This window comes from Plectropomus leopardus, chromosome 20 (assembly GCF_008729295.1).
Source record: "Plectropomus leopardus isolate mb chromosome 20, YSFRI_Pleo_2.0, whole genome shotgun sequence".
Classification (NCBI taxonomy): Eukaryota; Metazoa; Chordata; class Actinopteri; order Perciformes; family Serranidae; genus Plectropomus; species Plectropomus leopardus.
In genome coordinates this window covers 8,389,591-8,404,884 of record NC_056482.1, presented here as the reverse complement: position 1 = coordinate 8,404,884, position 15,294 = coordinate 8,389,591, and the positions used below count along the sequence as shown (strand labels likewise).

Below are 15,294 nucleotides of genomic sequence, written 5' to 3'. Positions count from 1 at the left end.
TTTAAAAAAAACTATTACAAAAGGCTACAAAGCAACCACAAAGAAAAAGGAAATTAATACATAGAAACCTCAAATGGAAAAAAAATAAAAAAAGGGGGCGAACAACTACAAAGAGACACAAAACAACCTCAAAAAAAGACACAAAGGGACTACAAAGACACAAAATGACTCCAAAACGGGTGAAACAACCACAAACACACATAAAATGACAATGAAGACACACGAAATGACAAAAAAAGACACAAAATTACCTCAACGTAACAAAAAATTACCTCAGAGACACAAAATAGCTACAAAAAGGACCAAAAGAACCAAAAGGAGACAAATTGACTACAAAGAGAAACAAAATGACTACAAAAGGGAGGAAATCAACCAAAAGTACTGCAAAAAAAAAACACACACACAAAAAATGGAGAAATAATGACCCCAAAGACAAAATAGGTAGAAAGAGGGGCAAAACAACCACAAAGAAACACAAAATGAATATAAAACAAAAAGAGGCAAAACCACCACAAAGTCTGTTTCTGGATCCTGTGTAGTACAAGTGGTGGGGCCTTTCACATTTGCCCAGGGACCCATTTTCTCATTATCTGCCCATGTTTGCGTTGCTTTTCATATTTCAAGAAGATGGGACACATTTGCAAAGTGCACAGTGCAGTAATACAGATCTCCTTTGCTGGTAACAAATAACAAGCCATGCCTCTTCCAAAGAATTGGCTTGGATGACTGGAAGCCATCATAATGATTTGCAATAACCCAAATTGTTCCACACATGGAGGGATAATAAGGTGGCGAGTTTCTGAAGGAGCTGTGGGCGTCCCTATTTGGCAGTTTGAGTGTGTGCAGCGCTGCCCACCGTGTGTCACCGTGGTTCATTCATATGTTTACCGGTGCATGAGGCTTTGGGTAGGATCCATGTGGCCACCCCCTGGAGAAGGCGTGTAGTTGCTCGATGCAACCGCTGGGTTTGTAACTTGACACCTGGCCGCGCGGTGCATTTGCCATCGCTTTACCCACAGAAAGCCTATTTAAAAAGGAAAGGGATGAGTCCAACGCTCCTGACTCCGTAACCCCCCTCCAAAAAGAACCCAGCTTTCTCTCCGGCTGCGCGTCCCTCAATCTGGATCGGCATAAATGAATGAAACACAGGGGAATATCGACAGACAATCGCACAGGAAAACTCTCTGTCAAACCAGCCTGCTGCCAGGAGGAATTTATGTCGGGCTTGACAGGCAAATCAACATGAGTTTTTCCCTCTGGAACTTCATCTCAAGCTTGTCAAATGTGTAAAACGGCGACTGGTGTCTTCCGCCCCCCTTGCAAAGGAGTCACGCTGTGATTAACCGTCAGGTTTTTGACTGCCAGGACAAATGAATACAAATGAATTTAGGCACCCGAAGGAGAGATTGCAGAACCTCTCATCTAGACACAAAGTAAGTACCATTTATTTTTAATTTGTAATAGTGTGTGTGTGCTCTGATGAGAGGATGTCGGACAGATCTGAGGTGATCAGTGGCGAGTTACAATTGAAGGAGCTGCTTTCCTCCATGTGCGTACCTGTGAAGTGCCGGCTGGCTGTGGTCCAGCTCACCATGCAGGACTGGTGTCCACTGGGGACTGTTGAGGCTTTGCATGAGGTCTGTTTGTAGCGTCAGTTGTTTTAACATTTACCATAACTTTGCCAGAATTCGTTAATTTATCCATATGTTTGTTTTTTCAATTTCAATTTCCATTTTTTATATTTTCTATGATACAAAATGACGCAAAATGAACACAAAAGGGATCAAAACAACCATAGAGACACTAAATTACCACAAAAAGACACAAAACAACAAAATAAAACGCAAAATTACTGCATAGACAGAAAATGACTTCAAAATAAGCATAAAACGGGTAAAACAACACATTTTCCCCTAAATTTCGTATTGTTTTTGTGTTTATTAAACTGGACATACAGACAAGATATGATCGGAAACTTTGCCATATAGTTTTTGCCTCACTCGCAAACACAACAGGCAATTATTTAGACCCATAAAGTTTCATGAGAAGTCCATCAGCATCCATGGAGGGTTTGCTAGATAGGATGCTTTCCATGTTTTCCGTTTTACGCATTCAGTGTCCACAGGCGCTTTTACGCAGAGCAATTAAAAGATTTTATAAGGGTGGACTAGATACCCAGCCTCAAAGAAAACACTTTTACGGCTAATTAGCCAAAACTATGACATCAGCTTTACCCGACAACGTCCACTCATTTATTTATGTAAGAAAACATCTGCAACTGACATGAGTTTTACAACAACGAGACATAAAATGCAGATGTTTTACGCATGTGTGTACGCACTTATAATGTATGGGGCAAAATATTTGGTTTTGATTTGCGGCGACAGTGTTGACTTTTTTTTAGGCAAGCAGCCAAAGAAAGTCACCAAATTTGTGCATTCATTCATTTATGCATGCAATGCAATATTTGGTTTTGTTGCGCAATTGGGTTAGTGGCGGGATCCGTGGCGAGGTAGTGAGGATGCAGTCATTTAGGGAGCAGGAATGTGCGGAGATTTAATCCACAGTTGTGTTTCATGAAGACAAGTTGATCAAATTTCTATTTATCACACCTGATTGGATGTTTTGCAGGAAATCATGAATTAAGAAACCTCGTAAAATGTCTGTGCAGCCATTAAGAGACCGTTTTAACAGTGGTACAACCACATTATTCATGTAAGATGTGCATGACTGCGCATCTACCTGCGAGGTGTCAGCTGCATGGAGCATCAACATGTCCACATGGTGTCGCCCTTTATGCCTCACTCCTGGCTTTATGCATAAATGGGGTTTTGTGCATAGTATTGGTATATTTTGACTTTTATTTACAGTGGAAAAACAACTAGAGACTTTCATTTTTATGATACACCTATACACACAAACACCTTTTTTTTGGTCTTGCTCTTACTTGTAGTTTCAGTAGACACTATTTCCAGGCAGAGCAATATCACAGTGAGTCACATATAATTTTATCTGCTCTTAGTCATAATAATAATAATTGGAACATGACTTGTGTAGACAATTTGATAAGTAGAAAATGGTCTGGAAGTAAGCATCCTGAAGTGGGAGATTACTTGACTGCTTCCAGAACAGATGATGGACCGTCAGCTCCCCTCTCCTCCTCATCAGCCTCTGTTAGTGTCCACTCATCCATAGGAATTTTCCACTGTGTGTGACTAGGTGTGAGTGTGTCTGTGTGTGTTTGTGCTCGGGGTGGGGTGGGGGGGGGGGGGGTTGGGGGGCAGAATCGCCTTTGGGAAATCCTTTCAGGGAATCATTGAGTTGTCCAAACTTGTGAAAAGGAACGGAAACTATAGTGGCTTCTTGGTGTGTGTGTGTGTGTGTGTGTTTTTTTTTTCTCAACCTTTGACTGGTTGCTGGCCTACAGACGGACTGCTGTTTGAGTTGTGTGGCGGGGGCGGCCATGGTGGTTTTGGGGGTCGAGAGGTTAGAATCAGAGTTGGCTTTTGGATATTGCAGGTTTAGGAAAAAGAGAGCGCTGCTGCAGATGTTACATTGTGGCACCAGATAATTTAATGGCTAAAATTCTTTGCCACTCAGGCAGATTTTGCAAATATTGAAGGCAAAATTTGAATACTCTGACTCTTCATATTGTTTGGTCACACTCCTTTGTAGGGCTGGGCAACATATCAGTATTATATCAATATTGTGATATGACACTAGATTTTGGATATCATATTGTGTCATCTTTTCCTAGTTTCAAAGGCTGTATTACAATAAAGTTTGGTGATTTTTCTGAACTTACCAGATTGTTTTAGTTGTTCTGCCATTGGCCTTTACCCACAAATTAACCAAAAATCTCATTGTGAAGTATTTTAAGTTTTAAGTCAACCCTTTAATATAGTTACAATATCAATATCACGGGATTTAGTCAAATATATTCTGGTATTTGATTTTCTCCATATCGCCATTTTTAAAATCTATCTGCAGTTTCCTTTTACATTAAATTGCTTTATGATACCAAATGAGATGTATGTGCTAATAACATATAAGATGAGCTCAATAAGTAGAGGAAGATGTAATCAAAGTGTTTTTCTTCCTTATGTCTTTGAAATGTGAGTTCAGTGGCTCACAGCACAGTATATAGGTTAGACTGTCTGCTTTAATGGATGACTTCGGAGGAGGTATTGTTCATCTGGCCTCTATTTTGTCCACTCAGCTTAGCCGAGAAATCCCTCAAGGACTCATGTCATAGCTCACTGTTGCAGTCTGAAAACCACACCAGACAGGGTCAGCGTACAGATGTCAGCCCCACTGATTTAAATGTCCACTGTGCACAAATCCACCTCGCTGCAAACGCCTTCGACTGCTCCACTGAAGAAAAACCCAGACCTGTCACGTACACTTCAAAAAGCACCCTAATGAAAATCTAAACAAGCTACCGAGAGCTTTTAATATGAAAAGCCAAAGAAAACAGCGCTGTTGGTTTCCTAGGAAACTTGGTCCAGTTTGCACAGATGTAAACAGCCCAAGGGGACAGAATGAGAGTCGTTTTCACGGCAGTTATAAAAAAAAAACCAAAATCTCAGCATTCATGACTCATTTTCGGAAAGCGGATCTCTGCTCAGCTGATAACACTGAATCAGACTGCAACCAGCTGGTAGTCTGGGAGATTCTCGCTCTCTCTCTCTCACACACACACACTCACTCACTAGGCATCCTGAGTAACCACAGCCAGCTGTGTGTGAGGTTGATTGTGATGAAGCTTTATTAGCAACAAGGAACTGTTAGAGAGGTAGACATAGACACCACAAACACACACACATACACTTGGACATGTACATGCACTCTGATTATAATCACTCAGGCCAGTGGAGGAAGCAGCCGCTGGTTAGTGTGGAGGTTGTTTTGCTTTCTAAAGAGATCTCATCCTGGGATAGTGCAGGTAAATATGTTTATGCAACGGTTAGCCTCTTTCCAACGTCTTATGTATTTGGAGCCGCCGGCCTACACCCCCAACTGCCTGCTCCACTCTGGCCCTGCAGCTACAGCTGTTATACACATTTCCTCCTCCAATGTGTGTGTGTGTGTGTGTGACCATGTGTGTCTGGATGACCTCCAGCGGTAAACAGTGGCTCCCCTGCTTGTCACCAGATCTCAGTCCCCCGCTGAGCGCTCAGTCCACTTTCCAATCAGTCTCCTCAGCTCTCCTGCACACCTGGATGCAGTGAGGGTGTTGAGACCACTTTGTTTTTGTTTTCTCTGTGCGTGTGTGTGTGTGTGTGTGTGTGTGTGTGCATACACATGTTGGTTTTGGGAGGAGAATTGATGGATAGGTCCACTGTAGTATTTCTGTCTTTCAAACCACAACTTGAAGCCGTGTATGTGTGTGTGTGTTTTGGAGAGCTCTTCTTTACTCTGCGAGTTGTAAGTGCTTTTGCAGAGTCAAGTTCCCGTTTGTTATTCACATGGTATCAGTAGCTCAAATGCAAAGCATATGACTTTGTTTGTGATGTAAAAACAATGATTACAGATTATTATTCTAAGATTGCATGATGCCTGAATATCCAGTTTTGTAATCTCAGTCCATTTGATGATGTGAGTGTCTGTAGAGCGCTGCAGGGATGACGTTTTTTGTTGGCTGACTCGGAAGTTAACGTCGTCACCGTTTCCTCATTAAAAACCCAATGGGAATTTTCCATTTGATTTTGGATTGATGTAGAAAATGAGCTCTACATCAGACATTGATGATACGTACAGGCTTTGTTTAACAAGATAATCTTCATGACTGATTATTTTTTGAGTCTAAATGCAATCGCTAAAAAGAAAAAATAACATTTGGCTTACAAAGAAACTGCACCACTGTCACGTGATTTTAACGTCACCACCACAACAAGACTGTGAAGTCGTGTTCTGTGTGATGGCGTTCTGTAGTCTCATTTAGCCACTTGTTAGCAACCGCCTTTTTTAACCACCAAAATGATGCTAAAGATATGCTCAACATCTACCTCAGTAGTCCTGTTTAGCCATTTGCAACCACCCTTTTTACACGTAAAAGCTTAAAAATTCACGAGTGGGGTATTTACAGACTGATGTTATATTACAAAACAAAACATGAAAGTCTCTTAAACCTGTGTTAACCTTAGACCTTAATTCTGACATCCAACCAAAAACCCAATGACTTTGAGGTGAGAGACCCAGTGCAATGCAAATATAACTCATTTTGCGGGTTTTAGGACTCATTCCTGCAGCGCTCTGTTAAGACACATGCCTCAGCTTTCCAAATGACAGATATTAAATGTTTATTTAAACACACCGTAAAGCTCCAGTGTGATGGATTTGTGGGATATATTGGCAGAAATGGAAAATAATATTCATAACTATGTTTTCATTTGTGTATAATCACCTGAAGCTAAAAGTTATTGTGTTTTCATTACCTTAGAATGAGTCGTTTATGTCTACATATGGAGCAGGTCCTCCTAAATGAAACCTGCCATGTTGTAGCCCATAACAGACAAACCAAACACTGGCTCTAGATTTGTGTTTTTTGGCAGCCAACATAGTTCTCTCTTGGCATCCTGGAGAAGTTTCAGTTGGTTGCAATCTGCAACCTCACCACTAGATGCCACCAAATCCTACACACTGGATGTTCAACATGCTCCTCCTGTGGCAAAATAGAAGCAATTCCAATACAAAGACACCCTTTATAAAGGGGTTCAAAAACCTTATGGTTTCCTTAATGATCAATAAATCATCTCCTAATATTTTATGTATCTACAACAAGCATCAAAAAGGACAATTTGCTTTGGACTTTTTGAGCCCCCAGACCAAAATCCATTTATAAAAAACAATTATTGCAGATTTAATTATCAAAACCCTTAATTTACACCTATGCCTTCATAAGTTAGAGGGTTATTAGAGACTGAGAAACCCAAGAACCTTTATAAATTGATTACCAACCATTATAAATGTATTATTAGCAGATAGAAAGGATAAACACCAACAACCAACCTGGCAACCCAAAACTAGTCCCTATTTATTTGCCTGTTATTTAAATGATGTATCAAATGATGATGAATGTGATGATGTATTTTATTGTACGAGATAAACAATTGTAAGATTCAATGACTGCTGCCGCTTTCTAACATCCTCTTTTCTCTTCCCCCAGGAGAGCCCTATTGCTCTGTACCGTATTATATTGTACTTGTTACCTGGGACTTACACAAGTACACCCTGAAGGTAAGATGTGTCTTCATGTCACCTCTACTTCCCTCACTCCACTTCTCAGTCACTTCTGTCTCTCTCGCTTTTTTCTTTTTTCCTGAAAATTTACTGGTGGAAAAAACTGTAAAAGTTCTGGGAGCACTGGGGGGATTTTGGAGTTATTCTTCGCCTGTTTGGTCATTGCCCAAGCACGTAAACACATTGCTATGAGAATTGGGGCCAGCCGTTGCCATGACGACAAGTGTTGAGTAAGCTGAGTGAGCAAAGGGAGTGATCAGATCATAGATTCAAAGCTGACCATTGCGGAGAAATGTTAGTCTCAAAACACTCCTGTCTCACCTCTGATTTACAGCATTCAGGGGACGGGACATAAAGGTCACTGTTAGTGATAACTCCTCAATATTTTTTTTAAATTAATGTATCAAATGTGACAACAGTTGCTCTTTGTGAACCTACAGAAAGTTCTAACCAAATTTGCTTCCTCATCTTTATGGAGCTTTACAGTGAGTTTTAGCTCATTGTTTAACCGTACGGCTGCAACTTTATGCCTTTGGCTTACCCTCACTGCTCTTATTGTGTTGTTTTTAGTGCATCTGTTTTCACAGAAAAGCTCTAAAAAGTCATTGTGCATTACCTGTTAGGCCCTAAACAGACACAGTTAACAACTAACAAGTGAACATAATGAAGCATTTAGCAATTAAAGAGCCAGATATTTTCCTCAGGCATTGGTAGAGAGCAGAAACAGACTGCAAAGACTACCAAATAAAGGCAAAATGCAAAAATTTCTTAAGGGGATACTTATCCAACATTCAACCGGGTTTGTATCATAACAGTGTGGTTGAATGAACTGTGATAAATTTCTCCCCTTCTTAACAGCACCCAGATCTCCCTGCTCATCTCCCAGCTCAAAACCGCAGCATAAAGTTTGAATTACAGATTGTACTTCTGCATTTTTGTATGCCCACCACAGCGGACACAATGAGTACAGAGGTAGATTGAGAGAGTGTCGCCCCTCTCTCCCTCTCCCTCTCAATGTCTGAACAGTAAAATTAGGCAGTGCTGATCAAATAAAAACCAAGATTCTGTTACTGTGTTGCCCTTTTCTCACCTAAAATATCTTGAGAAACATGATTTAATGCACTGTTTGGTTGTAATATGAGAATTTGTTGATGAAAAGTGGGTGCCATACTGTTTCCTGTATTGTAAAAGAAGAAAATACTGAGATCAAATAGTAAAACTGGGCAGTGCTACTAAAATATGAACCAAGATCCTGTTACTGTGTTGCCTATATCCTCAGATGTTTTCAGAAATATATTTTAGTGCATTGTTGGACTATAATTTGGAATCAGTTGTTACCAGCCAGCCACCATATTGTTTTCTGTGTCAAAATGGTCAACCCCCCTATATGCCCCGACCTATTGGGAGCAATGCATTCTGGTAATTGTAGGTTTTCCTCTGGAAGCAAAAACAAATACTGCAGAAAAGTATTTGCATTTTTCTGCTGTATATAAAGTCCAAATTTATGAATATAAATACTTATGTAAAATGATACTCTCCCACATTTTGTCTCTTAAGTAAATAACAAATTATAAATCATGAATCCCAATCTGATATTGTGGGAATTCACGCGACTTGCTATTGCGGGGATGATTTTTTTTTTTCCTCTCAGAGATATCGTACTGTAAATGGCTCACTGTGGACCCGGATAGGCCAGCCAAAGAGCGATCTTTTTGAGTGTGTTCAAATGAATCGGTGACTTCATCCTCTACAAGGGATAACATTACAGAGTGAAGAGCCTTGGACTTTCTCTCTGGCCTACTTGAGTGACTTGGCACAGTGCAAGGCTATGAACTCCAGCCATGTGTTAAACACAAGGCTGTGTGTGTGTGTGTGTGTGTGTGTGTTCACATCCATACAGTACGCTGCATATCTAAAACCACATGGTTGATGCATGCCCCAGTAATAGTACAAGTGGTATTTAAATAAAGAAGTTTGGAGACAGGAGTCTATGTACAGAATAGATACATGTAATGCACCCCCCGCCTCTCTGCCAAGTCCTGTTGTCCTTTACTACAGGAGAGACCACACAGAGAGGAGAATCCGCCATGTGGATGGGTATACACTGTATCCCATGTAGGTCTCGTTACCTCTGGCTATTTTATAAAGCCTTAGTGTTTTGAGGTAAGGAAAATATTAGAGCCCTTTACAGAGCATGAAAAGGCCATAAAGAACTGGCTGCATATAGAAGAGACATGCAGCTCTACGTTTCACTGTGCAACAAAATATTGTTTTAGATGTGATGTGCAGTGCAGTGTTTGCTTTGAATTGTGTTAAAAACCTGCTCTGTATCAGTAGCACTCAATGATTCCAGACTTGACAGCTTGTTTGACATGATGCATGCGAGAACACTTTCTGCAAAAAACATTTGCGTTCGGAGCAGCTTGCTCCCTCAAGTCTAATTCCTTGATCACTACCACGACTACCAGGGATCACATTCCCACTCTTTTTTTTTTTTTTACTTTCCGTTCAATTATATATTTCCAAAGTCTGAGCCCCCCATCCGTGGCCTAATGAAGCAAAAGCCTTGTATAATAGAAAGACAAGAGTCTCATTGAAGTCCTTTCTCTCCATGGCTTACCGACTGTTAGGACATCCCATCTGTCTTTCCCTTCATCTTTCTGTCATGTCATCAACATTGCTCGTTTCTATCTTTTCACAAGCAGGGCTTCTATATGCACGTCCCCATTAGACAAGGCCCAGTGACCACAGGTCAGAGTAAGCCCAGAGACAATAAAGATGTTGAGGGGCCTGGGCCTGGGTCTGGGATCAAAGGTCACATAGGGAACGAGTCGGGACCCCTGAGACTCAAGCACTGAATAGAAAGTCAAAGTTGACGTAAAGGCTGGAAACTGTATTCTGCCTTCAGGCGGGGAGATGCTGCGCTCACTTGCAGCTGCTGTGGTCATGTTCTGAGAATCCGAACAGACTCTATTGATGAGAGGGGAGGTTGTCTGATGATGCCAGTGTCCTTTGGTTCATTAATCCCCTATAGCCTTAAAACAAAGAGGCCATGACTTGATATTAGAAAAGGGGACAACACATATACTTTATTATAGAGAACAGAGGGCACTCTGATGTGCTAATTGGTGAGGCCGTTATATAATAAATGTACATTTAGAACCTGAACTCTGTCCCTTGTGCCTCAAAATGCACAAACACATATTGTTAGCTTTATACAGTGTCCAACAGTCCCTCTGCCCCCTGTAGGGGAGAGTGTTGGCCAGATGGTTATAGGAAAGGATTAGGGCTTTTAGCCCGATTGTGCGTTCCTGGTACTGGTTGCTGTGGCCTTGACTGAGCTCCCTTTGCAATTACATCAACCAGTCGTCATGTTTCCATCAGCACAGGGTGAACACCAGCGACAAAGACTTGCCTCGTGCCTCACAAAACCATTGGGAACTAGATGCCAGTTATTGGAAATAGATTCTTTATAGAAAGTATTTTTATATGGTGAAGGGATGTAAAATTGTTCCTGTTATTTTTTCTCTGTTGCATGGGCACAGATCTGGGCAATATATCAAAATTAGATCAACATTGTGACATGAAACAACATGTCATGTTAGACTGTTCTATCTCTTCTATTATTGGCCTATACCCACTTAGTCATCGTATTGACAGATTAATCAAAAATCTCATTGTAAAGTACTTTTCAAGTCAATCCTGCAATGTAGTAACATTTGATAATTAATCAGAAATTTGATCTATCCCAAAGCCCAAAATGACATCCTTGTGTCTTATTTTTTTCCACAACCCAAAGATATTTTGTTTATTGTCATAAAAGAGTAAAGAAACCAGAAAATATTCTTGTTTAACCTCTTCTGTACTGGGTCTCTGGTTCAGACCTTTGCTCAGAAAATTAAAAAAAATGAAAAGAATATTTCTCTGCAACTACAAGGTCTGCACGGATATTTTTTTCCTCAAATTTAATGTAACACTTGATAGTTTAACTGCATAGGAACAGATGTTTAAGAAGCTGGAATCAAAGAATTTTGACTATTTTTCTGAAAAAAAAAAGATTAGCAAATTAGCTGCCAATTTATTTAATTGACGGCTAATCGATTAATTGTCGCAGCTCAACAATTCTGATGATTATTTATCAAACATCTAATTTTGTAAGTATTTTGTGAAAGCACCAATAGTCAGCCCTACAATGTTGTTGCGATATCAGTATTGAGGCATTAGGTAAAAAATGTTGTGATATCTGATTTTCTCCACATCGCCCAGCCAGTCACATGCAATTAAATGTTCATAAATGCATGTAACTTGATTATCAGTAGGAATAAAGCATTATTTATTGTTGTTTGAATAGCCATTGCATCACTTTGCATGCTTAAAGCAAATCAGACTTCACATGTTCATATTTCATTAAAGTTTTGCTAAATGTAACCCCCCCAAAAAAAAAAATTCAAAGTTTTTTTTAAATCTCACTTTGATGACCAAAGACAGAAGGGCAAACTTAGGAAAAAATATTCGATTTGGAACCTTAAACCAAATATTTGGCTTCAAAACTTAAAAATGTTTTTCAATGTATATTTAAAATACTATTTGATTACATTTCTTGGCCTCTATTCTCAAACTTAGGATAGCTTGTCAGGGTGTCCCATTTCACATCTATATTATGTCTGGTGATTTGTACTTGTACTTTAACTATTTTTGTGAATAAACTGAACTTTACTGAACTTTTTCTCCCTCTGGAGCTGTTAAAATTAGGCTTACATTTTGTGGTGAGCAGCACCTTTCATAATTCTCAGACCTGTACAGCAATAAACATGCTGTATTCTGAGGCCATCTGTTGCAGGTATGCTTTAAGCTGTTTCATGCTTCACATAAGACACATGGTCAAAATGATGCCACAACTTGCAATTCTGGAGGGAAGCGTGAGACTGCAAACCGCTGACATTTGAAAGAAAGGCCACCGCAGCACCTCTGTGCAGCATCCACCCACTCAGAGAGCAACCATCCAAGGTCACTCCATACTCCCCTATCATCAGCCTACTTTTATGTCCTTGTGGACCTATACATAGTCATTTGTTTACCCCTGAAGTTGTACTAGACAGCCTACAGAAGCAGTTTGGTGGCCTCGAAACCCAGTGAGTTTATTTATCTTTCTATTTCATTTTTTGCTTAAACCATCTTTTTTTCCATATCTCTTCCCCGAAGTGTTTTAGCTGAGCGTTGGCAAGAAGACCAGTCTGACTTGAATGTACGGCTATGATGCCTGTTGTGTGATAACAAAAAATAGACTAATGGGAATTTATTGGAAAATTGGCAGATAAGTCAGAGTTGTCATTTTAAACGTTGCCACTGTCAAAGACAGCTACAACATTTTGCTGAGCCTCGCTTGTTTCAGGAAGAGCAAATTCTCACAATGAGTCCAGAATGGCCTATTAATAATTTTAAGATGTTTAACAGTTTCCCTCATCGTGGTTCTTCTCATCCGTGTCTGCTGACTGTTAATGGTTTTGTGTGTAATCAAGTGGCCATGTTTCTGAGTGTTACTATGTCAACACAACTGGGGCTCTTATTCTGCCCATTTTCCCCTGTGTTTCACTCCCTGTTAACATGGATATTTTCACATTCAAATGTAAGAGGATGTACTTTGTCCCTGATGATGTATTTCAAGGTTCTGGATTATGGCGGAAAATATTTCCATCTGTGTATAGTGAGGTTACAGAACGTGGACAGACAAAACAGATGTGGTCAGAAGGACAATGTAAAGTCTTTAAACTTAAAATAATTCTTAAAATATACTTCAGGCACCAAAGAGAGTACTTAATAATAGCCTTTCATTTTCACTTTTGTCTAGCTGCCCTGGTGTGTAACCTTCAAAAACAAACCTGTCATAATTATTTGCACCTCTAACACCACTCTCTCTTTTTGCCAGATGTGGACATCCTCCAAAAGTTGGGGCTCAAGGGAGAGAAACCGTCGCGCTCGGTGCCAGCAGGGGTCATTCCATTCAGATCGGGGATCATCCTCAACCAGCGGGCGCACATTGAAACTCCATTGCGCTCAGTCATCCCAGCGGCCATCTGGCCCAACCTGGCACTGGTCCTGAGTGTGCGCTCACACCGTGTCAACAGTGCTTTCCTCTTCACCCTGCTCTCAGGCCGCAAGAAACTCCTTCTCGGTCTGCAGCTTGCGCCGGGCAATCTGGTCCTTCACACAGGACCTAACACCTCGGTGGCACTGCCCTACGAGCCCCATGATGGTCAGTGGCACCAGCTGGCGGTGGGAATTAATGGACAGAGAGTGACTCTATATGCCTCCTGCGGAGAGCAGAGTGTTCATGCAGACTTTGGGTGGGACAGTGAGGAGGGACTGGCTCCAGAGCTCCAGGGCTCCTTCCTGCTGGGGCGGGCAAGCCAGCAGCAAGCCTCAGCACACTTTGAAGGAGCCATCTGCCAGTTTGACCTGGTCCCTTCTGCACAGGCAGCTCACAACTACTGCAGGTACATTAAGAAACAGTGCAGGGAAGCCGACACATACAGGCCTAACCTTCCTCCCTTGTTGCCTATCCTACCACGAGAAAGAAACATCACAGCTACCGCTGCTACCCCTAAACGTGGTGGCCCTGTAACACCCAGGAAGACCACTGGGGTGAGCCTTGCCAGGAGTGTCGCTGCCGCTGCCTCGGCTGTCAGATATGTAGCACCTGCCCAAACAATAAAACCCACACCTGGGACCATTCCTACACCTCTTTTGGCAACTGCAGTGCCAGTCACAGTCCAATTTGGTTTGGCCTCCCCGCCTCCCAAGGCCAGGACTGAAACTGTCACTGCGCCACTCAGGACAAAAGTACCCCCAACAAAACCACCAAACCCAACGCCCACCAACACTAAAGCTTCAAATCAGAAACCCTCAAAACCCACTCCCCCAAAGCCCACTCCTCATAACTCCAAAAAGACAACTTCAGTAACAGACAACAAGAAGAAGCCTACTATTCCAGCCACTACTAGCACCAAACCCTCCAAGACAAAGCCTGATTCTACCTTATCAGACCAAGGTGCAGTCCCAAAGAAACCACAACCCACCACAGCCAAGAAAACACCTACCAAGCCTAAAGTTACGCCATCCAAAGCCACTCCGTCCAAACCCAAAACAAATTCTGTCAAAGTTGTCCCTTCTAAACCAACGATATCCAAAGTCAGCCCATCCAAATCAACAGTCTCCAAATCTACAATTGCTAAAACATTCAAGCCAGTCTCCAAACCGGTCATCAAACCAACAAAGCCAGCCAAAACTACCAAGGCTACGGTTACCCCGCGACCAACCAGACCTTCATACAACGCAGTAACACCACCTGCTACTGATGGCTTCCAGAGCTGGGAGGTGCCACCTACTCAGTTCTCCCTGCTGGATGGACCTGTAGGACAGAAAGGAGAGGAAGGCCCATCGGTAAGCTCCTCTGGTCTGTTTGATTGGTTTGTAAGTGTGCTTGTTTGCATATACACAAAAAAAAGGCAAATTAAGTATATTTACAACAGATGCATGTGTTGCATATGATTGAGCACTCTTTTTTGACTTAGATCAAGGGCTCGCTAAAGCAAAGTGCCTGCTTGGTGAACTGGTACGGACCAGTGTAGGGATATCAAGGAGGGAGAGGCTATGGCTAAAAAAAGCACCGTATAGTCCCTTTCCCACTGTACAAAAAAACCACGAAGCATTAACGCTCGCCAACATTTAATGTCAAAACCCGCGGCCCTTTGCTGCATGTCATCCCCTGTCTCTCCCACTTTCACTTAAGCTGTCCTACATGATAAAGGCAAAAAGCCAAAAAAAAAAGAAAAGGCATACTTGTCTTCTGCAGAGCTGTGTACGAAACACGTGCGCATGCTAAATTTGGTGGGGAAAAAGGGTATAAAATGCTTCTGAAGTTGACAATGTGACAGTGCAGAACAGCTAAGATTGAGCCTGACTGTAGCTTTTTTTTTCTAGCTGAAGGCAAGACAGACTAATATGCAAGTACACACATATGGAGACTTAACGTCATCTTGATTTTGCAGAAGT

General features: G+C 41.5%; 1 protein-coding gene across 1 annotated transcript in view; it reads left to right on the top strand.

Annotated features, from left to right (window-relative positions):
* Nucleotides 1-1,058: 1,058 nt before the first annotated feature.
* col27a1a (collagen, type XXVII, alpha 1a) overlaps nt 1,059-15,294 on the top strand; it is a 91,672-nt gene continuing 77,436 nt past the window's right edge. Inside the window, exons 1-3 of the mRNA XM_042509286.1 lie at nt 1,059-1,433; nt 7,169-7,239; nt 13,169-14,682. Of these exons, the coding sequence (XP_042365220.1) occupies nt 1,381-1,433; nt 7,169-7,239; nt 13,169-14,682 (1,638 nt within the window). The 5' untranslated portion in view covers nt 1,059-1,380. The remainder of the gene's footprint in view (nt 1,434-7,168; nt 7,240-13,168; nt 14,683-15,294) is intronic.